Source organism: Crocodylus porosus, unplaced genomic scaffold, assembly GCF_001723895.1.
Source record: "Crocodylus porosus isolate Cpor-Errol unplaced genomic scaffold, CroPor_comp1, whole genome shotgun sequence".
NCBI lineage: Eukaryota > Metazoa > Chordata > Crocodylia > Crocodylidae > Crocodylus > Crocodylus porosus.
Window position 1 is genome coordinate 32,966,106 of NW_017728910.1, and position 27,939 is coordinate 32,994,044.

At 40.6% G+C, this 27,939-nt stretch overlaps 1 protein-coding gene across 3 annotated transcripts in view; it reads left to right on the forward strand.

Annotated features, from left to right (window-relative positions):
- The window catches only part of ATR (ATR serine/threonine kinase), a 78,562-nt gene that overhangs the window by 16,902 nt on the left and 33,721 nt on the right, over positions 1-27,939 (forward strand). The window contains exons 9-27 of one of the 3 annotated variants that reach the window (XM_019532977.1): positions 402-600; positions 1,152-1,411; positions 1,817-2,007; positions 2,520-2,620; positions 3,022-3,193; positions 3,454-3,624; positions 4,650-4,844; positions 6,264-6,449; positions 7,078-7,170; positions 10,450-10,580; positions 10,767-10,910; positions 12,805-12,898; positions 13,624-13,749; positions 15,976-16,182; positions 19,660-19,773; positions 21,286-21,401; positions 22,257-22,377; positions 26,345-26,482; positions 27,583-27,790. In XM_019532977.1, the coding sequence (XP_019388522.1) occupies positions 402-600; positions 1,152-1,411; positions 1,817-2,007; positions 2,520-2,620; positions 3,022-3,193; positions 3,454-3,624; positions 4,650-4,844; positions 6,264-6,449; positions 7,078-7,170; positions 10,450-10,580; positions 10,767-10,910; positions 12,805-12,898; positions 13,624-13,749; positions 15,976-16,182; positions 19,660-19,773; positions 21,286-21,401; positions 22,257-22,377; positions 26,345-26,482; positions 27,583-27,790 (2,967 nt within the window). The remainder of the gene's footprint in view (positions 1-401; positions 601-1,151; positions 1,412-1,816; positions 2,008-2,519; positions 2,621-3,021; positions 3,194-3,453; positions 3,625-4,649; positions 4,845-6,263; positions 6,450-7,077; positions 7,171-10,449; positions 10,581-10,766; positions 10,911-12,804; positions 12,899-13,623; positions 13,750-15,975; positions 16,183-19,659; positions 19,774-21,285; positions 21,402-22,256; positions 22,378-26,344; positions 26,483-27,582; positions 27,791-27,939) is intronic. The other 2 variants (XM_019532978.1, XM_019532981.1) reach the window with 2 other exon arrangements.

The window sequence follows — 27,939 nt, forward strand, 5'->3', positions numbered from 1 at the left end:
ACATCAGAACTTACCAGTGTTTGTCCATTTTATGTATTTAATGTGCCATGGGTATATGTCTTCTAATTTAATGTGGGCTTTGCAAATCTATGTGCAAGTGACAACAGGATACTTACCCTCACATATGCAGTAATTTGTATCACTTTGTCTAATAGATTTTATTGAAAAAAAAACCCCAACTACACACTTGTGTAGATAATGTTCCAAATTGGAACAGATCCTGTTTTGTGTCTTTAGAACCAGTAGAGAACACTAAAATTCTGGTGCCATTCCTCAGTCCTAGTGGCTTGCTCTGGAGTGTAACATATGGCTGGACAAATATATAAAATGCAAGAATGTTTTCTAGCTCTTTAATATTTAGAACCTTACATAGTGTGTAATTTTATATATTTTCCCCTCAGCACCACAAATTCAGTCCCACTGCATATTCCTTCTGTCTCTGTTCCCAAGAAACATTCAGCTGGATTGGAGAAAATCTGTTTACCGCTGGGCACTACAAAGTTCCCATGAGGTTGTTCGTGGTAGTTGTATTAAAGGATTCCCTGTCCTGCTGCACCATGTAGGTGTGAAGTCCTACAGTACGGTTCCCAATACTCTCTTGTACGTATTACTGCTCTTTTCACTATCAGATTATACTTGAGAAGGAGAAAACTGCATGTGGAAATTTAGCATAAGCTCTGAAATCTTAGTTTTGGGAGGACTGTTACTTTATTTTTTATCCAAAAAGTAGTAGGGGTTTTAGATAATATATAAAAGACAAACTTTCTGTCCAGTTATCTTACAAAAAAGCAAAAGCAAATTTAAGATAAGGGAATGGGATTTAAACATGCAGTATCCAAGAGATGTTGTAAGTATGTCTTGTACATATTCACATTCAGTTTCCTTTCAGTGCAGCCTCTAGTTTCTGTCCTGCTGTGGCAGGTTAAAGATACTTTTCATCTACATCCACATGCCTTCTCATGAAGAAACCTTGGAAACTAGAGAAAGTGTCAAAGGGAAACTAGAAGCTATTTTTAAAGAGCTGTGATTTATAGAAAGCCTCACACTGAATATTTTGAAAGTATTATGGAATGTAGAATATAAAAAATACAAATGACTGAGTGAAGTACTAAAAGTGGTTTTTTTGGTTTTTTTTTTGCCTTTTGTTCTAGAAACCAAGTAAAAGATGAATCTGAGTTAGTCAAGAAAGCTTGTGCGAGCATCACTGGGAAATTAGCTTGCTGTCTTTCTGGCACATTTAAATTAATACCTTATTTAACAGAACCTGATACTGAGCATGTCAAATATGATATTTTATGTAGCAGCCTTAATGTGTGCTCCACTCACGAAGATGCACGTTCAGTGAAAACCTTTGTCTTCAAGCCATTTCTTAATCTTCTGGAAAGCAGAGTACCCAGTTCAGTTAAATTAGGTACCTGACTTTTTTTTTTAACACTCACTTGCATATGCTGAGTCACTTGCTAGTAAGGCTTTTCTTGAGTCATTTCCATGTAGTATTCCTTTTATGTATAACTAGCAGTGCGTGGGATTTTATGTTTAAATTATAGAAAATATCAATTTTAGATATTAAGTTAATCACAGTTAAGGTAAGAAAATATATATAATGTTTAGTTTGTTGCTGTTTGTGAATCTAATATTTGCTATAAATCTAAATGATAAAGAAGCATATTGTTTGAAAATATTTTTTGTATTAACAAATAGGTTCATGAAATGTAGCATTATTTTGCTTGATCCTGTTACATCACTGTAAGTTCTTAAAAACATTAAACTCTAAACATAGATTCTCCTACCTTCCCAACCCCTTTCTTTCTATTAGCATTTATAGAAAATATACCTCATCTTTGCAAACATCTGGATTTTAAAGATGAAGAATCAGATGTCAGGATTTTTGTTGCATCTCTCTTAAATCTAATGGAAGATCCAGACAAAGATGTAAGAGTGGCTTTCAGTGACCATATCCGGAACATATTAGAATCCTTGGATTCTGAGGAAGGTTTCATAAAAGAGGTGAACTTGTCCACATGTGTGTGTGTGTGTGTGTGTTTGGGGGGTTGTTGGTTGTAGCTGTGTTGGTCTAAGGACATATGCAGGCTATATAGACTTTGGATTTGTGACACATCACAATCTGCCTGACATCTAACATGCCAGGTAACCTGCCTTTAGCTGACCACTGTCATTCCTTTCCCTCTCCCCACCCCAGACTCTACCCTTTGTTTTCCAAATTTCCATTCCCCAGACTTCTTATTTACTTTAGCTGCTTTTCTACTTCGGGAGACCTCATAACAGTGGCAGAGTCTCCCAGAGCCTGAAGAAGGTTGTCTGTACCTGAAAGCTTGCCAAGAAATGTTTTCCAACTCTTTAGTTGGTCTAATAAAAGATATCACATCTACTTAACCTTGCTTGTATGTGTGTATGTGTTTGGTGTAGGGGCTTTTTTAAGAGGTTTGAATTTTCCATTTAAAAAACAGCTTGTTTAACTAATGTTAAATGTCTTGTTCTTTTCAAATTTATTGTTCCAGCTTTTTGTTTCAAGAATAAAAGAAGCCTATACAAATGCTAAAATATCAAGAAATAATGACTTGAAGGATACACTGATTCTCACAACAGGGGATATTGGAAGGTATTTTTAGCTGTATGTTATACGTTGCTCATTGTTGGATATTTTTGGTTTACAGTTCAGAGATGTATCTTTCACAAGCATAGATGCCAGAATAAAACTTTTCAAAACCCAGTCTTGCAGTCAGATCCACCCAAGGTGATCTTGTGTCTGTACTTAGTCTTAGTGACTTTAGTAGAGATTTCATGTGAGGTTCCAGTGTGGTTCTCGTCTGTTAAATTTACCTGCTCTTTAAAAAAATGTCTATTACATAGTGTTTTATTTTCTAAATATATTGAAAAATTGCATTTATAAGGGCACCCTGCATAGTACTGAAACTTGTTGGAAGCTTTCCCCTCCCCCAGTGTTATAAGTAGCATCTTGTGCCAACTGTGTAATAATAATTTTCTGTTTCTTTTTCTAAGGGCAGCAAAAGGGGATTTGGTGCCATTTGCACTTTTGCACTTGTTGCACTGCTTGCTATCCAAATCTGCATCTGTGGCTGGAGCAGCATATACAGAAATTAGGGCACTAGCAGCAGCCAAATCTATAAAGCTGCAAGCTTTCTTCAGTCAATACAAGAAGCCTATTTGTCAGGTGAGGGGAAAAAAGAGCGATGCCTTAAGGAGCAAGGGGAAAAAAGAGCAATGCCTTAAGGAGCAAGTATTATATATTGTCATATTTTAAAGACAAAGGGGGTCTCCTGACTTGATATTAGAATGGTATAAGACAAAAGAGACCCTTTAGAAGAACGGGAAGTCAATGACTTCTTGTTAAGGGCATGGTGGTAGATCTCTGTTTGATGTTACTTCTAGAGGTGGGAAGCTAATATAGAAATATATTACTTATTGCTTTAGTTTCTAGTGGAATCCTTGCACTCCAGCCAAGTGATAGCAATTTCTGATACTCCATGCCAAAGTAGTGAGCTGCAAAAGCAAGAGGCTATTCATCACAGAGAAGTTGCCTTGAACACACTATCTGAAATTGCCAATGTATTTGATTTTCCGGACCTCAATCGCTTTTTGTCTGTGAGTTGATAGTTCCTTTTACTTCTGATGCTTGTGTACTTGTGGGGTTGTATATACTTTAGTCAGCTGTTTTCTACTGATTCTTAGACCTCTGGATTTTTTGTTTTTCAGCCTCTTCCTCTTCTAATTGGGTAACTGTAATTGGGATCACTTAGAATTGCTTCTGATGACAGCTAAAGGGAGGATGGAAATTTTTTAGTCAGGGTGCTGAGGAAGGTTAGCAACAGTGGCAGTTCGGCATATGAAGGGAGGTATGCCATTCATGGATCTGAGTGGAGTACACATTTGCTCAGAACACTTACTGGCTATAGATATTAAATGGAATAAGTATTGAATCAAAATCCTTCTGCTTTGAAGTGATTTTTTTTTTCTGCTGTCATAACTTAGATAAGATGTCCTGGATAGATTAAGATAAAAGTAGTTTCATATGTACCACTTAATTGTCTATAAATGTCATCTTGTGTGTTGGAAGTGAGCAACAGTTCTGGGGCATAGCAAGATGAAAAGTGTCCCAGGTGTATCTTTTGTGAAGAGATTAACTAGACAGAACTCTTCAGTATATCACCATCTAGATAGATTCATTTCTTCTAGAATTTCTTATTTTAAAGCACCACTAGACAGGGGTGGCCAACTTATAGCATCCATGCCACAACTAGCATGAGCAACCTTTGTGGCACACAGCGGATCAGGAAGGGGGGCCAAGCAGCATAGTAGCTAAAAAGGTAAGGAGCAGAAGATCATATAGGGCAGGGAGAAGAAGGGAGAGGATCAAGGTGACATGCAGGGAAGGTGCGGGGCTAACATCTGCCAAAAAGTTGGCTCGCACTACAGTAGGAAATGATTTTTCCAGTTTTTTTTTCATGACTTGAGAATTTCCTCCTCTTCAGTATTTTTGTGGACTCACCATTGATTAGTCCATCTTAATTCAGAGTAATAAGCATGAAGTTATACTTTTATACAGGCAAAAAGGGGGAAAAAGGGAAATATCTTTTTTTCTAGTAAGTGTTGTTCTTTTAATTTGCCAGCGGACCCTGCAAGTTCTACTTCCTGACCTTGCAGCCAAAGCAAGTCCTGCAGCTTCTGAGCTTATTCGAACCATAGCAAGACAGCTGAATGTAAACCGCAGAGAAATTTTAATCAACAACTTTAAGTACATCTTCTCTCATTTGGTCTGTTCTTGTACGAAGGATGAGCTGGAGAGAGCACTTCACTACCTCAGGGTAACGTTCATTTGCCAACCTTACTCTTGCAGATAAAGAGCTTTCCCTATGCTGTGGCAGGGAGAAATAGTTTCAATAGATGAATCCTAGCAGGTGCCTCTGACCTGAGCTGTGTCATCCTGGCCCGTGTTCTGAAAAGTTTACTTACCCCTTTTTTAAAAAGTATTTTTTTAAAAGTTTTTTGGCCACATACTTGTTTACCTGCTGTCTATACCCCCTACACCCAGTGCATCTCTAGTCCTGTTGATGCTGACATCAGTGGGCAGCAATGCCATTAGTCACTGCACATTGACCAGTTGAAGTTTCACTGCCACCATTTTTAAAATTTAGGCACAGAGCCATTAGAAAAGTGCCACATACCTTGGGTGTTGCAGTCAAAAGTGGGATTCAAATCCAGTGCAGTTCAGGATTGACACCACACCTCATTTGATTAATGACAGGAAGGCTTTAATAACTATACCACAAACAAGCTATAAAACTAAATGACGGAAAAACTCCTTCCTTCCATTATTCATTAAATGAGTTATCAAAAAAGTCCTAGTATATGTTACCTGTAAAAGTGTCTCTCACTAATGCAGGCAGGAAGCAGCGTCAGTCTTTGCAGCAGTCATTGGGAGTGGATCCTTCAGAGGGACTGATCAGCTGGGTGCAGGTTACAATGTTGTAGTGATTTCTCTGTCTCCTGAAGTACACACTTTGCCAACAACTCTGTTTTGTTCATACACCATTTAATTGCGTAACTTCAAAGCATTCCTCCTTGATAGTTGGTTGATTAAAGTCTCTGAATAAAGCAGGTAGGGAGGGACCATCATATTACAATTGCTAACTGTTTGGATCCTGTTTTGATCATCCAGTTGTGAAACTTGTTTTTGTAAGCTTTTGATCTGTCCGGAGCTTATACTTCAGTCAGATGGGATGGGTCTTGATTGACTGAATGGGATACCGTAGGGCAGTGATTTACAGGACCTTGTTTTGGGTAGATTTTTTTAACAGTGGGGCAGAACCCAAAATATTATGAACCAGAGGTGGTCTATGGAGACATTTACAAAACCCCAAACAGGCATTGAATGCCTGTTCTAAGAAGTATGCCTTGATCAAGGGACGATGTGTTAACAAGGAGGATACAGTCATGTAGGGATATGCAGTTATTTTTATGAATGGTTTAGCATAATAAAACGTTGGATATTTCTGCAACTAGCACAAGAGATTAAATCAGTTGGGATTGCTTCATTTTGCATGGTCCCAGTCACAGTCTTGCATTCTTGTGCAAGATGCACTGTTATTTTAATTTGGTCATTTAATTTTCATGTGTAGGGCCAGCCAGGCTTTCACAGTTATCACCAGGTTGAAACCCACTGTTCTGGAACATAAGTATTGTAAAATGAAAATAATTTTACCCCCATTTGTATTGGTTTATAGAATGAAACAGAGATAGAACTGGGCAGTCTGCTGAGACAGGACTACCAGGGATTGCATAATGAACTATTACTACGTATGGGAGAGCACTATCAGCAAGTGTTCAATGGTTTGTCAATATTGGCTTCATTTGCATCTCATGATGATCCATATCAAGGACCCAGAGACATAACATCACCTGAATTAATGGTAAGGAAAAACACGTATCCAGGTTTTTTCATGGAATGAACTTCCTTCTCAGTCTCAAGGTTAAGTTGGGAAATGCAGAGTATGCTGAGGTACAGGTTGTAGCCATGTTAGTCTTAGGACATAGGCAGACAAGGTTTTTTGGGTGAATCTCATATCTTTTATTAGACCAACTAAATAGTTGGAGAACAATTTTTAAGCAAGCTTTCGGGTCCAAAAACCCTTCATCAGGTTAAGGAAGTTACAGCAGTTGATGTCTGCTCTTCCTGGATGAAATGACTGACCACACTTCAAAAATTCCTTTAGATTATAGTATTCTTCAGGCACTATAATAGAACTTCTATAATATGGTGAGAAAACATGAATATAATTTAAGAAATCAAGCTGCCAAAGAAACATCCATTTAACAGAATGACTTGTCTGTTATGATATTTTCCCAATATCTTTCCCAAAGTCTATATACTGTTAAGGTGTGTTTCCAATGAGGCATCTTTCTGTGATGTACACTCAGGCAAAATGTAAAACTCAAAATATTGTTATTACATGATTAAACTAGGGGCTGTTAATGAACTGCTATTTCTAAATATTTTAGAGTGACTCAGTGGTGAGATGATATTTTTAACCTTTTCAGGCTGATTATCTACAGCCTAAATTGCTGGGCATACTGGCCTTCTTTAACATGCAGTTGCTGAGCTCCAGTGTTGGCATTGAAGATAAGAAAATGGTAAGTGAACATCAGTTGGATTTAAAGAAAAAGGGGACTAGCAATGGTTGCTTTCAGGCTACACAATAGATTACTTGGACTGCTTGCAGAAATTAAAATTGGTGTCTTGATTTGAACATTCAAGTTCATGGCAAAGTTTAAAGAATCCAGCGTTGAGAGAATGCCTTTTAGCCATAAGAAGTGAGTCAAGTTTTTTTGTTTTGTTTTTTTCCAAGGAGCCCTTTCTGGCAGATACCATATTTATCTTATTTACTTGAATATAAGAACCTTAAGTATAAGGTAACCTCCCAGTAATTAGATTCTATATGTAGAAAATTTATAAGTCTGTTATAATTTTCCAGGTATAAAATCTAATTATTGGAGGTTTGCCTTTAATTTGTCCCCTTCCCACTGCTAGAGCAGGGAAAATGAATCTCAGGGGCCAGGTTGCTTTCTGCCCCTTCCCCTCCTCATTATCGTCAGACTTTGCTCTTCCTAAGCACAGGGAAATAAGGGGCAGATTTGAAAACATTTACCTTAAATTAAACGTGCAGGTACTCATAGATTTAGTTCATCCAGATTTGACACATTTTACCTTTCTTGAAACGGCTGTAAATATTAGTACAGTTACTCCATAAACACTTTTAAGCAGCACTTTTGTGCTTACTTTATATATAGTAAAACTTCATGATATTTGTCCAAAGCTAAAAGTCTCATGATTTACCATATAGTTCATTTGGCAGGGCCCCAATGGAGTTGACAGCATTTCAAGCCTTGGTGACCCCACAACTTAGCACTGCTTAGTATGTGTGTAAACTCCAGATATCCCCCATGAAGGATCCAAGTGTTAATTAGACAGCTGCATGACTGGAACTACGTGTTCTTGTCATGAGTCCCCCAGATTTTTTTATGCAGATAAGGCACAGGGCAGTCTAGTCCACCTCCACTTCACGGAGGGCTCGGCCCAGACACTAATCAAACGTGACAGGCTGAGTGAGGAGGCAACAGAGGGATTTTGGTTGAACTGTTTGTGCTCTGTTTGATGATGTTTGCCAGGCATTTAAGGCTGGTGAAGAAACAGGAATCATTGTAAATGGGAAAGAAAGGCACAGCTCAGCTGTGGGAGTGAAGAGGAAGTACAAATGTATTCAGTGTAGTGGTTCACCATGACTTGAAAAAGAGTTGGTGCTGAAGGAAAGTGTGTGCAATTCTGAATAAGAATTTGTCTTTTTCAGATGGACTGTGCTAACCTATTTTTGTGGTAGGTTTCCATCAGCATCTCAGCCTTTTGGCTAAGATCAAGAATTTTTGGCACTGAAGGGAGGGTGTCAGGGCTGCCTCTGGCTCTCCTGGTTCTGGCCTGATATTGCAGTACCTCTACGCCTGGTGCCAGTTTCCTGTGGAGGGAACATCTGCTCATTTTTTGTTGTTTTTTTTAAAGCGGCCAAAATGTTCCCATTCATATGTTTTCTTAATCTGGGTCATGTGTTTTATAGTTATCAATCAACTTCATACCTGGTCTCCAATCCTAAACACATGTATCTTTTGGCAGCAGTTTCATGATTTGACGGTCTGTTTAATAAGGTTTCCTTGTATGCAAATGTAAGAGACAAGGAGCTTTTCCCAGCATGCTGAAAGAACATGATCTCCAAGTGCTTTCTACTTTCATAATGTAGATTTCAAATTGAGGTGGTCTTTTCTTCATAATGCCATGGCTCTGTCTGTTCTTAGTTTTCCTTTTAGTTTAGGTGGGCATTGCTTCCACCTGAGCTTTAGTGGCTGCAAAGGGCAGGAAACATAAAGTAGAGGTGGAGAGGGCTGGGAGTACAGATTAGGGAGCAGAAAGCAGAGCATCAGGTTGGGCGGAAGAAGGGAATCAGAGTGGCAATATCTATTTGTAGCCTATATGCCAACTGAAGTGGATCAGCTGAGCTGGGATGTGTCACAGTATAGTGGATCCACTTCATTGGCAAAACACAAGTTGCCTGTTCTACCCATTGATTTTTGTAGGACAGCGGGCAGCATGTTCCCCAGACGTGCTCTGGAGACCACACTAGCCTGAGTTTGCACACTCTAGTGCTGTCCCAGAGCTGTTGGTCTGAAGCTGGAACACACTACAGTGTTGATCGGCTCCTGAAGAATCCCAAATGGGCTGGTGCTCCAGGGCTTTAAGGGACCAATCCTGTGCGCCCTAGGAATGAGAATTCCCAGGGTGCAGGGGAACCAGCAGTGCCATCCCAGGGTGGCTGGAGAGTACAGGCAGCTCCAAGCTGACCACACTTTCGTATCAAAAACCAAACGGACTTCTACTGCAATGGGGCGATACAAATTAGTACTACCTATGTCACAGCCACATGTCTGGGGCATATGTGGTGTGACAAGGAGTTATGGACCTCTGCTTGCTTGGCCTTTGTGCCACCATAAACATTTTTATGGCGGCACAAAGACAACATTTGTTTCCATCCCTGGGGAGGGTTTAGAGCTAATTTCTGGCAAGCCTGCTAAAAAGGTTGGTCGCAGCAGAACACTTCTAAATATCTTTCTTCAATGAATTTCTAGAAACTTAACAAGCAGTACTCAGTGGAAAGAGATGAGGGTTTTTTTAAACTTCAGCCGGTGTTCTCATTTCCTGTCCTAAAAGCAGTAGGACAAAGTAACCTTTATATGTAATATTGTCTTTGAAGTCATATGTTTCTAGAAAGATGACAACAGTAAAGCTTCTCTTCAGCGATAAGAGTTTCTAGTATGGTAAGTGTTAACATCAGGGTGACGATGACTTTCTTTTAAGCAAGAAACAGGAGAATACGGCTGCAGATTTTTGAAGATTTAAAGGTAAAACCATTACAGGAGCTTGAGGCAAGCAAGGCAGCAATGGGTGTTAGTTATTGATAATTAGCTGAGTAACTTGAATAACTGGATTTCAAATCCAGGTACAATTTCTCTGTATAATGGCTTCCCCTCCTTCACTGTTATTTCAGTAAAATGCTATAATATGAATGTGTCACTGAAGTCTTTTACAGGTCAAAGAGCCTTTTTCTGCAGTGGCTTTGCTACTGCTACTGCAGCTGAGCAAAACTATTGCATACAAATACTGTTAGCCAAAGAAAATGTTTTAATTGTTTTAAAGAAAATGAGAATTTTTTTAAGTTTCTACTACAAGTTTTAAATAAATATTTTTAATAAGTAAAGCCACTTACAGGAGAAAACAATAGATAAATATTAACTTCTTTTGAATTTATTTATTTTGCTTTTTTACCAAATGCCTACTTCATTCAAGGGAGTCTTTCTTTTTTTCTTCAGGCTTTAAACAGTCTGATGTCTTTAATGAAGCTTATGGGTCCCAAACATATCAGTGCAGTGAGAGTGAAGATGATGACTACACTGAGAACAGGCTTACGATACAAGGATGACTTTCCAGAGTTATGCTGCAGGTGAATTGACATTATGACTTATTTGCAAAATCTGCTTCTGAGCTTGATATTTATTCTAATATATACCTATAAGTCACAATACTGAAATAATGTCAAATATTAAATGTGCATACTTGTCATTGGACACTTAATATCGATATAAAGAAGAGAATATTTATGTGCTTGTTGTTTTTCCTTCTCATTTAGAGCGTGGGACTGTTTTGTTCGATGCCTGGACCATGCTTACCTTGGTTCCCTGCTCAGCCATGTGATAGTAGCTTTGCTGCCACTTATACATATTCAGCCGAAGGAAACTGCAGCTGTATTTTATTTTCTCATAGTTGAAAACAGGTATTTTGGCTGAACATATTTGGCAAATGGGTTGATGGTATGGGCTTTATCTCAAGGATGATAGTGGTAACTACATTAAAGTTGCCTAATAATGGTGAAAAAATGTTTTGTAGCGGAGAGTTCTTTTATAAAAGTTCCAATACCTGCATACTTTGCAGAAGGACTTTGAAGTTAGGCAAGCAGTATTCCTGGGGTCAGGAAGAGGTGTTGGATTTTGTTTGTATTATGAAAGTGTATTAAAAATTAGGCTACACATTGTGGAAGATTCCTTTTACTTCCAATGAACTTTCAAACTGCTTTTGAGGAATCACAATTGCCAAATTTTATTTCTTGCTTATTCTGCCTTTCAGCTGTTTAGGTGAGCTGGTAGTTAATACAGGTAGCATGCTACAGTTTCACTGTTTTATATGTCCTTTAATAATTTGTCTACAAAAGGCTCTTGTCTAGAGAACCTGAGTGGGGCACTTGAGGTTTGTGCTCAATATAGCTGTAGCCCTTTCTCAAGCCACCTGCAATGCCTAATCTGTGGGTTCAAGCACATAAATGGATGAGACTTTTTTTTCAGCAGGGGTCTTGGGTTTGTTTCAGAGGCCATATAGACATGGTCTCAGATGTAGCTTTCCAGCTTCTGATGGCCACATGTTATACCTGTATGCGGCTCCTGGGTTGCACATCGTGCAGGCTATACAGGCAGCCCCTGCTTAATGCAGTTTCATTTAGTGCTATTTTGCTATAGCGCTCATTTAAAATTCATACCTCATTTCACTTAGTGCTGAGCCAGCTTCACTGTAGCACACAGAGAAGCAGCAGCAGCAAGAAGCGATGAGTGGCAGCGAGTGGGCATGAGCTCAGGTCCCGCACTGGTGCCACAGGGCCAGGGCCAGCAGGGGCCTAGGGCAGGCCAGCAGGAGCAGGGTTCCTGGGGTGGCACATGGTGACAGAGCAGCTGGCAGGTGGGGGGGTGGGAAGAAGCAGCGGCAGCAAGAACCATGAGTGCGGGGCCCCTGTCAGTACCAGCAGGGGTGAAAGGTGGAGCAGCAGGAGCACGGGGTCCAGGCTGGCACATGGTACCGAAGCAGCTGGCAGGCAGGGGATGGGGAGAAGCAGCGGCGGGGAGAAGCATTAGTGCAGGGCCCCATGGTGCCAGAGCCAGCAGGAGCACAGTGCATGGGCTGGCATATGGGGCTGGAGCGACTAGCAGGCAGGTGGAGGGGTGGGGAGAGGCAGCAGCGATGATGAGAAACTACGGCAAGAAGAAGTAACCGATTATTTCTATATACATTAAACCCTATTGGGAAATGGGTTTCGTTTAGCGTGGTTCTGCTTAATGCTCGGTTTTCCTGGAACCAATTAAGAGTGTTAAGCAGGGGTTGCCTGTACACTGCAGGGCAGGATCCCCCACCCTGTTGTGTGGCCTGAAGTGGCATATGGCCCTCTGCTGATGGCACAGGCTCCCTCCACAGTGTGGCCTCTGGTTCTGTGCAGCCCTCCCCCCCACCCCTCTTTCTGCACAGATGGTACACAGACCCCCTGACCCCTCTCACACCCTGTGGCAGCGAGAAAAGTGTCTACCGGGACCTACAGGCTGCCAATTGGATAGCGCTGATCTTAGACACCAAGTCAAGCTTGAACTGGGAAGGTGGGGGGTAGGGAGGAGAGAACCACTGTCATTTCAGTCTAGTAGCAAAAGAAGTAATTTGTTGTAAAAAAAAAAAACTGTCTTCTAATTTAAATGCAAACTTATTGTAAGCATATTGAATGTGTTTTGCACTGTTTCTTTAGCTTTCATTCTTCTATTGATACTATGTTCTGTTACTGTTTTATGATGGTCTTGTAAAAATTTCTTTCAATTATTTCTTTTTGTAATATTTATTTAAAAAAATTAAATTATTAGAGATGCAGTACAAGATTTTCTACATGAAATTTATTTTCTGCCTGACCATCCTGAACTGAAAGAAATTCAAAAAGTCCTTCAGGAGTATAGAAAGGTACAGTTTTAATGCCTTTATGCAGCAAAAGAATTTACGTGTGGTCTAAGAATATAGTATTGGGTTTTAGGTTGATAATATAATTGTAGAGATTTTCAAAACAATATAGGAGACGTAGACAACATTAGTTTTAATTTAACAGGAAGTTTTCTTCTGAATAGCCTAGCTTTCCTTGGAAATGTAAACAAACATTTCTCTTTGAGAAGAATTTATGTTTACAACATACCAGATCAAGAGGGTAAAAATGTAAGTACATCTACATTTAAAGTACATCTCTGTACTTTTTTAGCTAAAGTGGAACATTGGGCATTGAATAGATCAAAAATGAAAGCAGAATAAACTAGTGGATTATAGTAGCTGTGCCACTGATTCACTGTGAAATGTTGCAGAAACTCATGTTAAGATTCTTGCCCATCTTTAGAATGGAAATTATACTGTTCTCTCCCCTCAGAGAGAGAGGGGGAAACTTGTTAAAGTGCGTTACAAAAGGCTTATTTTTTCGTCTGGGCTTTGAGAGGGATTAGAAACTGTAATGGCTTGGTAGTACTTTTTTTAAAGAATTTCAGCTTGCTGTGGGAAATGAGCTGATAAATTAAATAGTACTTTTAAATAAATGGCAAAATGGACAGTATACTTGTTATTGTTCTGAATTGAACAAAAATAAGACTAAAACTATGTTTTTCGTGACACAGTAATTGTGCCATATGCTATATATTTTGCTTCAGGAGTCCTCCAAAAGCACAGACCTACAAACAATGCTGCAGCTATCAATGAGAGCTATTCAGCATGGGAATGTAGATGTTCGTATTCATGCCCTTACCAGTTTGAAGGAAACCTTATACAGAAATCAGGTATTTAAAGCTGCTACAATAAATGAAGTTACTGATAAATGCAGTTAAACATAAACCAGGGTAGTGTCTGGGTCAACAGTATTGTATTATTTTATGCTGGGAGATTTCAGTTTTCTTATAAGTGTGATAGGTTGAAGTGACTTCTCAATCTCTCTTCAGTATATCGGTAAAGATTTCTCTTGTTTTCAGAATGGGTAAGATAGTAAGCTCTTAAATTATTCCCCTTTTTAATTTTTAAGAGAGGTTTCAAATTTTTCTTGAATTTAGCATTTTTGCTGTGAATCAGCAGTCTCTTTTCTTTGTTTAACCCTCTATTAAGGAGAACTTCGCATTATAAGAGATAAGTCAATCTAGAATTGTAAGGAGGTTGTCCTTGGGTAGAACTAATCATCTCTCTCTCTTATTCTTATTCTTTATTAAAGTATTTGCTCATTTAACAACCTTTTATTAAATAAACCTATCATCAACCAACATGAATTTCAGATTGAACCTTTAGAAAAAGGTTTCATAAAACCAAATATGAAGTTGTCTGCAACTTGCTTTATAGTGCAAATTTCTTAAATAGGACCAAATACAGTAGTAAATGATTTTCTCTGGATGAAGAAGTGGGGAGCTCCATTGAAGTAATGGGCAAAAATAAAGGATATTGAGAGACTTGGGCCCTAAAAGGAATGAAAAGAGAAAGAATGGCAAGGCCACAGAAGGTGACAAGAAAAGTAAAGTCCAGGGGTTGTGTTGGAAACCTGAGAGGAGGATAACTGTACAATGGGCAAATCAAGAAAGCAGAAACAAGTGGAGAAGACCAGCCAATAGACTGAGATACATAAAGAGAGAATCAGCTATAGTAGTATTTTTAGTTTTTCCATTTCTAGACTCCTAAGAGTCACAGTATAAAACTATTCAGGCATGTTATCCTAATAATAGATTAGGATAATGCTTTGACATTTTATTCTTCAGTTAGATTCTGTAACTTTCATGAAAATCACTGTTTTCTTAAATACTTTTTGGTTTGGTGTGCAGAAGATGTATAAATTTCATTCATCAAGGCAATTTTCTACAGCATTTTAATATTTTCATGCAACGGTAGTTTCTTTTAGAAATACTTTTTCTATTACCACATCTCCGTTTTAAGTGTTGTATGATATCTCTGTCCTCTGATTTGATGTACTGAAAATTACCCTTTTTCATACAATCTGTTCCTTTAGCAGAAATTTATTCAAGTATTTTTCATTCTTGCTGAACAGAATTTAGGATGACCCTCCTTATTTTAATGGAGGCTCTGGACGTGCTTAATTTTTTACCGCTAGTTTTACAGTCAGTTATGAAGGCTACTTCATTGTTGCTCTTATGTCAGCATTTTTAAATTGATTAATATAAGGAAATTATAAGTGATACTTATGTCTGGCATGCAAATGAATCATTTTATCTTTTCAACATTGGCTTGATTAAGTGAAAGAGTGATTTTAAGAGATCCGTTTCTTTTTTAATCTCAAAGGCATGTTTTCTAACTCTTTCACATTGTACACAAGTGTGTTTATAGACTGATTCACAGATAAGAAAGTATGCATTTCCACATGAATAGTTCCTAATTCCAGTCATTTTTCCCATGCTCAGCTATTCAACATCAGATGGCTATCTATTGATGGGCATAGATAAGAAGTCTTAAGTTGTTTTTTGCTGTGCTGATGCATCAGTAAGCTGCTGTCAAATTAGCTTTGTCTTGCAGTGGGCTATTGGATTGTTTTTCTAATTATCAGCAGTGGTATGGATAAGAAGTATTTTAACAAAAATAAAAGTAGTGTGAAACGATACCTGCTTTATTTAATGAATCAGGACCAAGTTTAAAAGAAAGGCATTGAGTATTTGCACTGTAATCTGGCCCCCCGCAGATCGATTTTTTGTTTTTATAGAAAGGAGGTTGTTTTCAGTTCTTATGGATAAGAAAAGATGATCACTGCTCTAAAGAGATTATGTACTGAAAATACATCTTTTATCCCTTATTCTTTTGTGAATTTCTATTTTTATTCTTATCTGAGTGAGCAGTGCAGGAAGACTATCTGATCATTAAGCTAGAAGACCGGATCACAAATAGAACAGGACAGGCAGTGAATGATAACAAACGGAGTTTATGGAAGAATGGACTACAGTAATAAAGTTCTTAACATCAACTTTGCTACATCTGTATTTATGATTATTTGTCTTCCTATTTCTTTCAATTTTTTTTAGGAAAAGTTGACTAAATATGTAACAGACAGTGAAACTGTGGAGCCAATCATCTCCCAGTTGGTAACTGTGCTTTTAATTGGCTGTCAAGATGCAAACCCTCAAGCCCGACTGCTTTGTGGAGAATGTTTAGGTGAGCTGGGTGCTGTGGATCCAGGTAGACTGGACTTTTCAACAAGTGAAACGCAAGGAAAGAACTTTACATTTGTGGTAAGAAGAATTACATCAAAGTTTCTATAGTACCATGCTGTGAACTTCCAGATCTGCAGTCAGAAAAATATTAAACTGAGTATATCAGACTGAGTAGTAAAATGTTGTGGAAAGGCCTAAACTTGAAAACATTTGATTTTGTAAGAAGGTAATTATTAAAGGTAAGGGCCTTTCTTCAATAGTAATCCTTAAAGATTCCACATAATGCTCTGATAAAAATATTTAAAGTAGAGAGTACCTGTGAGAGACTAATGTATAATTAAATGAAAAATAAAACTTCAGATACTTTCAGAATAGTAAAATAATGTAGGAATATAATTTATCTCAATAATACTTTAGACCTTCAGTAGGTCATGTTTCATAGTAATGCTGACTCTGAATGTAGTTATGCATTATCATCAGGGATTTAGGTTTTCCCTGATAAAAAAAAAATCGCAAATTCTCTGATTAAAACAACAACAATCCATGATTAAAATGAAAGACCATTATATATCTAGGTGTCAGCTGAACAAAATGTTTTCTTGAGATATTTACAATTTTAAAGCAATTTGGAATCCTACCAGTGCCTCAATCTCTATAATAAAATAAATTCTAAATAGCTGTAAATTTTGGTATTTGATTTGGGGTTTTTTTATCAGAGAAAATCATAGCTTCCTCTGCCCCATTAGCTCACAGAATACAGGTCCAGGTTCCTCATTTCTAAGTCACTGCCCCCAGCCCGGCTGCTCCTCACCCCCCCTCCTCCCGCCCAGCTGGTGCCCCTCACTCCTGCGTTCCACAACTCCCTGGTCCTGCTGGTGTCCCTTACCTCGCCCCCTGGGTCCTGCTGGTACCCCTGAATCCCCCCCAGCAGCCCTCTGTGGCCTGCTGGTGCCACTCACTTTCCCCCTGCCCCCACAACCCCCTGGTCCTGCTGTTTCCTCATGCCCCCCCAGCCCTGCTGGAGGGGGCCTCTAGCTGCCAGGGCTATGAGGCCAGGGACCTGGATCTACATCCCCCTCCCCACTGCAGCAGTGCCTGAGCCCTGGCTCTCCCCTGTGGGAGGTGGCAACTGCTGCAGCAGAGCAGAGCACGCAGACTGGCTCCCAGCACCCTGTTGCGAGCTCCCTGCCTGCTGCAGGCTTAGGCTCCCCACCCTGCTGCCCTCCCTTGGGGTCTTCACAGCCCAGCAGGTGCAACCTGGCGCGACAGGGCAGACTGGGGCTGTACAGGGAAGCTGCTTGCTACTGCAAACTCCACGCTGCCCTGGCAGGACATCCTCTGCCCACATGGCAGTAGCGGAGGCAGTGGTACAGGGTTATGACCCCTGAGCCCAGAGCAGCAATGAGCTTCCCCGTGTGGCCCTGCTCTGCCCTGCCATGCCAGGTTGCACCTGTTGAGCTGCAGAGGCCCCTGAGGAGGGCAGCAGGACGGGGAGCCCGAGCTTGCAGTGGACAGCCTCTGCCCCATGTAAAGATCTAGGGGTCATGGGTTGCTACACCTGCCTCCCTGAGAGTGTGTGCAGCAGTGTGGAGCCAGCCCTACCTCCCCACCCCCAAGACAGTTCACCTGCAGACCCACCCCACTCCCTGCCAGAGCCCTGCAGCCTCACATACTGGCCCTGGGCCCCAAGCCCCACGCACCTGTCCAGCTCCCTCCCTCCCTATGGAGGCCTCAATATCCCCTCTTTCCCCCCAGACTTACCTGCAGGAGCTGCTCTCCAGGCTGCCTGGCAGCCACGTGCATTTACATGCACATGGTGCCCCCTGCCTGACTTCCCTCCTCCCGCTCCCCACAGCCCCTTGTAGGCTGGAACTTTGCCACCCTGCAGAGAGCTCTTTGCAAAAATATGAAATCCACATTAAAATGAAAAATCTACATTTTCCTCTGGTAAAGGGGGAAATCCATGCTTTTCTCTGTTTTTTCCATTGGAAACAGAAAACCGGAATCCCTGATTATCACGCAGTAACATAGCTAAACTGTTCCGCTTAACTTTAATTAGAATCATGTGGTTCAGCTCTAAGATTCCATTTTGTAAAAATTTCCTTAAGTAGGGTACTACTGGATAAAATATTTGAACATCACTATTTGAACATTTTAACTGAAGTAAAATAATATGGATTGTTTGCGCACACGTGTGTGTGTGTGCGCGCATGCGGAGACTCCCTCTAAGCCAGGGGTGGGCAGTTTTTTGTGTTGGAGTGTCACTTAGGGAGGTTTGATGAGATTTGTTTCAGGCTGGGTCAGCAACTCCCACCTCTATCCCCACTGCAGCAGCTCACCAAAATGCCCCAAGTGATCAGATGGAGCAGGTGGTCAGGGTCTCCATGGAGACTGGCCCAGGAGCCCTACAAGCAGGGCATGCTTTGCTGGGCTGATGGGAAGGGGCACTGGGTGGTGAGCAGCCTGTCCTGCTCCCAGACACCACTACCCGCCCACCCACGGCCTCTTCTCATGTGCCTGGCTGAGCACGCCCTCCCTGTGGGGGCCCCAAGTTGGTCACTGTGGTGACCCTGACCACCTGCCAGTCCATCTGGCACTTCCGGTGGTTGGTGTAGGGCAGATGGCCTGGGGTGCCCAGGCATCAGGGCCAGGTCCAGCAGTGAGGGTGACACTGGCAGTGGTGGCCAGAAGGAGCCATTACTGGGAAGGTGAGTCCAGCCACTTCTGCCCCACTGTGCATCCAGGGGTGGTGGGACCAGCTACATGAGCCATGGCTTGGACTGCCCCCTGTGCCTGGGCTGGGTGGGGCCAAGGGACCTGCTGCAGCCAGATAAAATCCCTTGGTAGGATGGATCCAGCTGTATTTTGCTAACTCTTGCTCTAGGCTTTAAAATACTTAAGGTTATGGATGCAGAAATTCAGCTCTGGCTACTGTGTGGATGCAAACAACTTAAACAACTGCTCTGCAGGCTGCTCAGAAAAATATTATCTTAAATACTGTTTGAGCCTTCTTTCTTTGTAAGCAATTTTTTCCATACTTGCTACGTTTTGGGAATGACCATCTAGTGACTAATCAATGCTCTCTCTTCTTGGGTCTTCTCTTCTGACTGGGATTTTCCAGTGGGAATTTACTCCTTTTGAATGCTAATATGAATTGGAGTATATAATACAGGTTTCTCTCACCAACCACAAGGGTTAGGTTACTGAAAGTTCCCGTGGTTGGCAAAACCGGCAGGGCTGGGGAAGCAGGGCCTGTAGGTGGGAGGTGAGGGGCACCAGCAAGGCTGGGCAGGTTGGGGGAGATGAGAGGTATGAGCAGGGTCATGGGAGCCATGGGGGGGTATTTTCCGACTGTACCTCCCCCATCTGAAGCATATACTCAAAACCATGGTTCGTAAAACTGTAGTTAGCGAGGAAAACCCGTAATAAAAATCCTAGCCTCCTTTCTCATTTAAAGGCATTGAAAACAAGATTAAAAATGTGAAAGAGTGAATATTTTAATTAAGCAGGTAATCTGCCTGTATTAACGATATTTATTCCTTGTTTATTTCTGAGACTGGAGTGGAAGATCCAAATTTTGCTTTTGGATTATTAATGGAACTAACCAGAGCATTCCTCGCTTATGCTGATAATGTCCGTGCTCAAGATTCTGCCGCATACGCCATTCAGGTAAGGGAATGTGTTAGTTGCATCATCTTTTTTTCATTACTGAATTATTTCTTTGTTACACTGAAGAGCAGAATCCGTATAATATAATTATTATAGCATTTATGTGTATGTGTCTATGCACACAGACACCTACATAAAATCATCCTTTTAGAATATTTCAGATCCTTTAGAATATTTCACTTACTAAGGTACATAGAAGTAGATTGGGAAAAGGAGCTTGGGGTGTTGTAGGAATATGGACTGACTGGACACAGATCTTGGGTCTGGAAGCTAAGAAGGGAAATAGAGGGAGACATGCAGGCAAGATCTAGGCTAAGGGTAGAAATCAGTTTTGGAGCTTAGTCGGGGTGGGACTTGGACTGGGAAACAGGACGGTGGGAGAAGACATGGCTGATAAGGAGCCAGAATATGGAGGGAAAACTAGGAGTCGTTGGAAAAAATAATATTTCCGAATGAAAATCCTGTGTATGGTAGATTTGTTTTTGGTGTCAGATGTAATGTGTTCTTGAGATTTTTTTATGACTTTTGAAATTCAAGGTCAAGTTACGACTATTTAAAAACCACAGACTTGATCTCATAAACCTTTTAAGAGGAAAACATACCTTCTTCTTATTTTGTTACTTATAACAACATGATTCAAATGGAGAGTGATCTCTTAACTATCTTTTGCTTCAGAATTTAGTGGAGAGAGAACTGAAGAGCCTGATAATTTCTAAACCATTTGTTCTAACATGAAGGTTTCTCATGTCCTTAACAAATTTGATCTTTGACCTCTGGTAAATACCAGTAGTACTTTGTTGCTGACTTTGTTAACCAAGTGTGCCTGGTATTACTTCCATGCTGTCGAGCTTGCCTCCAGAATGCATTTTTTTTAAAAATACAGAGCTAATTTAAAATATCTAGTTGTGAACCTGTTCTCACAATGCTAGCATTTGTTTATATTTTTAGACTGCTTGTTTTAGACTGCACAGAGGGTTTCTTTTATGGTCTGTTTGCAGTGTGCAATTTCAGAATGTGGGCTAGATAGAATTTTTCTTGATCTGTTTGCTCTCATGGGTCTATGTAGTAGTTAAAGTATTCCTGTTTTAAAACAAACAAACAAGCAAAAAAAAAAACCCTTTCACTGGCAGGGAGCTGAAGTTGTTCAAATATACTGCTGCACCCTACTTAAGGATTTTGAAAAAGATAAGAAAATTCTTGAAGTATCTTTGTATCTACTGCAGTCCTGTTATGCTCATGATCTTTCATCCTATCAGTAGAGTAATACTTTCCATCAGTGTTAATTTTCAAGTCAGTGATACAGTCCCCTTCAGTGCTATTGTGTTCATAGAAATGAAAATCATACTAACACTGATGTTAAGGACTTAATGTGGCACAGGACCCTGTGGAGGTCCTCTGCACTGGGGTTTTCAGTTTTAGTTTTCTTTGTCATTGGTTGTGACCATTATGAATACGTGAATTAGTCTTTTACAATACTAGCTTTTTAACATGTAGCATGGGTTTTTTTTTTAGGAATTGTTATCCATCTATGAGTGTAGAGAGACAAAAATTGATTGCTCAGGTTCCAGGCTTTGGAGGAGATTTCCTGAGAATGTTCAGGAAATATTGGAACCTCACCTAAACACACGGTAGGTGATAGTTTTTAAATATAATTTCTTTGAAAAAGAACTCTAAAATATTTTTTTTATCCGGATTAGCAATAATTAAGCTTATCTTTTGTGCATAATACTCTCAAATTGGGTATTACTGGGTAGATTGGAGTGCTACAGAAAAGAATCTAGGGTGTCATACTGGATTGCAAGTTGTACATGTGTCAGAAGTATATTATTGAAAAAAATGCCTAATAGCATATGGAGTGTATTAACAAGAGTGTCGTATTAAAGTAAAAGAAAGCAACTTTTCCACTCTGTTCAGCGCTGGTGAGGACTTGCCTATAATAACATATCCTGTTTTGGATACCACATTTTAAGAAAGGCATTGACAAATTGGGAAAAATCCAGCAAAGAGCCCCTGTCTTTGTGTTTTTATACCTTTTATTTTTTCAGCCAGTCCCTATTAATTGGAAAATTTATGAAATTGTATGACTTTGCCAGACTAACTTAAACAGCAGAAGGGACATGCATACAAATTCTTGCAGTGTATATTCCATGGTATTTTATATGAAATGCAACAAGAAATAAAAATGGCATCTGCTTCATATACATACAGACACTACACTATATATAAAATAGACTACACTGCATATATACATGCATAAATAAATATGCATAAATATACATACTGTACAAATATACATACTGTGTTTATATTATGTGTGTATTCTATGGTCTGTGTCTCTGTCTTTATGATAAAACCTTTAGAGAATTCCAGAAGTCCAAGTAGGACTGCAGGCAGAATACTACTTGATTAATTGCAGAAGGTGTCTTTTTCTTTTGTGTAAGGAAAAAATAACTGTTTACACTATTTGCATTTTAAAATTGCAGATACAAGAGCTATCAGAAAGCAGTAAACTGGTCTAAGATGAAGAAACCAATTTACTTAAGTAAATTAGGTAACAACTTTGCAGAATGGTCAGCAACTTGGGCAGGTTATCTTATAACAAAGGTAAGAACAATTAATGTTTTGTATATATCTTAAAAACAAACTGGGGAGCTGCATGCCACCGTATGTGAGGAATGTAGAGTTTCAGAGTTCATTACATTCTCCTTGTTTAAAGACATGAATGAAAAATCGAAAAGGAATAAAGCTCACTTTAGGGTGGAAACAGACATCGCCCTTGTGTCATTGAATTAAACTAAATTTGTGGCCATGAAGTAGATCCTATCAACTTGTGCTGCTACATAGTAGCAGACATCTGCTTGTTTTAAGAGGTGAGAGAGTGGGCAGGCTGGAGCTGCGTGTGCTCTCCTCAGCTTCCCTGGACAGGCACTCCCAAGCCTTAAGGGACATGATCCTGCCTGCCTTTGGAATTCTTGTGCAGAACTGGGTCTGTTGAGCCCTGGGAGTACCTGCCCAGCTTTCCCTCTCTTACACAGACATGTTCATTAGATACTCTGATGCTGTTCCAGAGCTGGAAACTGTACTGGAGCCATTTTGACAGCTGGGACCCCAGCACATCACCAGAGCCAGCTTTCCCTGCTTACGAAGGTGTGTCATACAGTCGTAGACATTTAGGGTTGGAAGGGACCTCAGGAGGTCATTTAGTCCAACCCCCTGCTTAAAGCAGGACCCATCCCCAACTAGATCATCCCAGCCAAGGCTTTGTCTAGCTTAGTTTTAAAAACCTTCAAGAATGGACAGTCCACAGCCTCTCTGGGTAACATGTTCCAGTGTTTTACTACTACATTAGTGAGAGAATTCATTCTAATATCTAACCTAAATTTCCCTTGCTGCAACTTGAGATCCTTGCTCCTTGTTCTAACACCTTGTCACCACTGAAAACAGTCTAGATTCTCATTATCTTTGTGAACCCCCCCTTCAGGTAGCTGCAGGCTGCTATTAAATCCCCTCTAGACTAAGTAAGACCAGTTTCCTCAGCCTTGCCTCATAAGTCATGTGCCCCAACCCCCAAGTCATTTTTCTTGCCCTCAGCTGGATTCTCTCCAGTTTGTCCACATCCTTTCTGTAGTTGGGGGCCAAAACTGAACACATTGCTCCAGATGTGACTTCACCAGTGCTGAACAGAGTGGAATAATTGCCTTCCTTAACCTGGTAGCAACACCTACCAATGCAGCCCAGTATTCTGTTAGTCTTCTTGGCAGCAAGGACCCACTGTTGACTCATATTAGGCTTACTGTCCACTGTAACCCTCGGTCATTTTCTGCAGAGCTGCTGCCCAGTCAGTCAGCCCCCAGCCTGTACTGGTGCACGGGGTTCTCTCCTAAGTCCAGAACTTTGCACTTGTCCTTATTGAACCTCATGAGATTTCTTTTGGTCCAATCCTCCAATTTGTGTAGATCACTCTGAATCCTAACTCCACCCTCCAGTGTATCTACTACTCCCCCTAGCTCGGTGTCATCTGCACACTCGCTGAGGGTGCATTCTATGCTGTCTATCAGGTTGTTGATGAAGATATTGAACAAAACTGGTCCTAGAACTGACTTCTGGGGCACTCAACTTGATACTGACTGCCAGCTAGACATTGAGTCATTGATTCTTCCATCTGAGCCCAGTGCTCTAGCCAGCTTTCTGTCCACTTTACAGTCCTCTCATCCAGCCCATACTTCCTTAGTTTGCCTGCAAGAGTGTTGTGGGGGACTGTATGAAAAGCCTTGCTAAAATCAAGTTATACCACATGCACTGGTCTCCCCGGATCCACAGAGCCAGTCATCTCATCAGAGAAAGCAGTCAGCTTGGTTGGGCATAACTTGCCCTGGTGAATCCATCCTGACTGTTCCTAATCACCTTCTTCTCCTCCATGTGCTTACAAATGGTTTCCTTGAGGATCTGCTCCATGATTTTTTCTGGGATATGAGGTGAGGCTGACCTCTCTGTTGTTCCCTGGATCCTCCTTTTTCCCTTTCTTAAATATGGGCACTATATTTGCCCTTTTCGAATCATCCAGGACCCCTCCCGATTGCCATGAGTTTTTAAAGATGATGGCCAGCGGCTCTGCAATCATATCAGCACCTTTGGGTGCATCCCATCTGGCCCCAGGGACTTGTATATGTCCAGCTTTTCTAAATAGTCCCTAACCTGTTCTTTTCCACTGTTGGCTGCTCACCTTCTCCCCAAACTGTTCTGCTATGTACAGTAGTCTGGGAGCTCACCTCACCTGTGAAGACTGAGGTGAAAAAGGCATTGAGTACTTCAGCCTTTTCTGCATCCTCTGTCACTAGGTTGCTTCCCCAATTCAGTTAAGGAAGCCACACTTTTCTTGATTTTCCTCCTGTTACTGACATACTTGTAGAAACCCATCTTGTTACCCTTCATGTCCCTTGCTAGCTGCAACTTCAGTTACACTTTGGCCTTCCTGATTTCATCCCTGCATGCCTGAGGAGTATTCTTATACTCCTCCCTAGTCTAGTCATCTGTCCAAGCTTCTACTTCTTATACGCTTCCTTTTTGTGTTTAAGCTCACCAAAGAGTTCTTTGCTAAGCCAAGCTGGTCACCTGCCATATTTGTTATTCTTCCTGCACATCTGGATAGTTTGTTCCTGTGCCCTCTGTAAGGTTTCTTTAAAATACAGCCAGTTCTCCTGGACTCCTTTCTCCCTCCGACTGGCCTCCCCAGAGATCCTGCTCATTAATTCCCTAAGGGAGTCAAAGTTTGCTTTCTCAAGTGTAGGGTCTTTATTCTGCAGTATAACTCAGGATCCTTTTGTCAGGATACTGAACTTGATCATCTTGTGGTCACTGTTGCCCAAGTTGTCATCCTCTTCTACAACCCTCACCAACTCTTCCCTGTATGTGAGTAGCAGGTCAAAAAGAGCACAGCCCCTACTTGACCTCTCCAACACTTGCACTAGACAGTTGTTGCCAACACTCTCCAAAAACTTCATGGATTGCTTATGCACTGCTGTATTGCCCTCTCAGGACATGTCAGGGTGATTGAAATCCCTCATGAGAACCAGTGCCCATGATCTGGAAACTTTCAGTAGTTTTCTGAAGAAAGTCTTAATTCCATAGGATAGGGCTAACAAGGTTCTCTCAGTTCCATTGATTGCAAAGAGGAGATTCTGGTGTTCAGAACATTGAGGAATTTTTAGTAGAGGCTTGATTAGCAACGTTAATATTAACAACCAGAATTACTATAGACATCAAGGCCTACAAATCTGTAGTGTTGTTTTTTAACTAGTGCTGTTCCTTGTTAGAAGGGCACCTTAGCAGGACTGTAGTTAATACTGCATCACAGTCAAAGACTTGGTAAGGACCTCAAACACCTTTCTGTAGTACTTAGACAATTGGAAACTGAAAATACTGTGACAGTTACTTCTGCAACAAGATATTAAATCTAAAATCATGTTTTCAGAAATCTAGGGAAGGAAATTCCTCATTTTTGTCGTATCTCTGTAGTCACAGAAACCCATTAGCTCATTAGTTCTTATTTCCCCAAATTGATATGCATAAGTGATACATTCAGAATGTCTTTGTTAAATGAGCCTCTAAAGCGGGAGCCCCTATAACTTGTTAGCTGCATTAGATTTTTCTAGTTTCTGATAAATAAAAACAAGTTTACAATTCCTTTCCCTCCTGGTAAGTGGAAAGATGGGAGTTTCTACTTGAGGCTGCTGGAGGAAAGGAAGTTAGAATCTTAACTCTCCATACAGTCTCTGTGGTGAGAAATCCACAATATATGCTTATACTGGTGTGTCCTGCTTGGCAATGTATGTTCCCCAAGTTTTATGTGCATGGTGGCAACTCTTCTCTTCCTGATGCAGGTCTACCTCTCTACCATTTGTGGGTCATCAGATAATAAATTGGATTGGACATAATTGATCTTCATTAATAATAATAATAAAAAAGATTATATTGAAATTTTGCTTGTCTGAAGCCTTAAAAAATCATGCCAGTCACATTTTTTTATCTATCAAAATCAGATTTTTCTTGAAAAATACCATATTTGTTATAGGTACAACATGAGCTTGCCAGCAAAGTCTTCAACTGCTGCAGTATCATGATGAAACATGACTTCAAAGTGACAATCTATCTTCTTCCACACATTCTTGTTTATGTTTTACTGGGATGCAGTCAGGAGGATCAGCAAGAGGTAAGATGGACCCATCATAGTCATAAAGAAATGAGACTGGATGGGACTTTGAGAGGTCCTCTAGATTAACAACTCCCTGTCTGAGGCAAGTTCATTGCTATAATCACATTCATTTTTCACAAAAATTAAAATTGAGGCATCTCAGCACAATATTTGAAGAGCTCAGTATAAATTTTAGATATTCGACACTAGTCTTATTAATAACATCAATTTCCAGGCAGGTTTTTTGTAAATCTTGGTAGTTCCTTTGTGAATCCCAGTTGTACAGCAACAACATCAGGAGCTAGAGTGTCAGAGGGAGAACATGGATGTGCCACACCTTGCTCAGGGCTAAATTGAGCTGAGGCATCAACAGACTCTTGACTCATAACTACCCCGCTGTGGCTTTCACCTACACTTTAGGGCTCAGCCTTTTAGAGGGGCAGGCTGGGTGCTTATAAACTGCCTGTGCTGTGGGCCACCAATCCCCTCTCCACTCCACTGCCAGAAGGAAGTGACTGGCAATGGCAGAGGGAGAGGAAGGAGGCAGAGAAGGAGAGCTGCAGTGATAGCAGGCCAGGGAATGGGATGTACCAGGTCAAGCTGTTTGCTGCTGGTCCTCTGTGCTGCAGGCTGGATCCAGTCGCTTTGAAATCTAGATCCAGACCATAGGACATAGGTTGAGCACGACTGCTTTTGGGGAAAAGCTGCTTGATTTAATACCCCTGGTTAGCAGTTCATAGTGCCATGTACTTTTGTGAGTTAACCTCTGCACTTGGTAATAGCCTGCAGCTTGTGTTCCAGAAAGGTGGATGTGGGTAGGTGGGTATGTGGTTTTCTGAAAGAAACCAGGAAGAAGTGTAGACTCTAACTTTTCTTCAGATTTATATTTTGAATATAACTGCACATTAATCATTCTTCTCCTGTTTCTAATTGTGTAGCTAAGATGTGTTTGCTTGTGTGTCCTTGCTGTGGGGAGTTTCAGTATATAAATTACAGATACAGTTATAATGCCTAATATTTCTAGTTCGACCTTTGTTTTTTCAGCTGTCCTATAATAGTTTGCAGCCTGTATGATGACACTAAAAATGTCTGCCTTTTTTATATTATCTTTTGGGTAGGTTTATGCAGAGATCATGGCTGTTCTCAAACATGATGACCTCTGTAACAGAAGACTCCAGGATAGTGCCTTGGATCTGAGTCAACTAAGCACCCAGACAGTGTTCTCCATGCTTGATCACCTGACACAATGGGCTAGACATAAGTTCCAGATGCTTATTGCTGAGAAAACTACTAGCAAGTCAAACAGAGACAAGGGAGATGTGAAATGTTAGTGATGCTAATTAACATTGCATGTGAACTGGAATTAGTATTCTTCAGATAAGCATATAGGCTGTTTGCAGATGTTAAAAAAAAATGCATTTTACCGGAAGCAGCAGCATGTTACTTCGACTTGGCTCTGCAGCGTCTGTATAGAT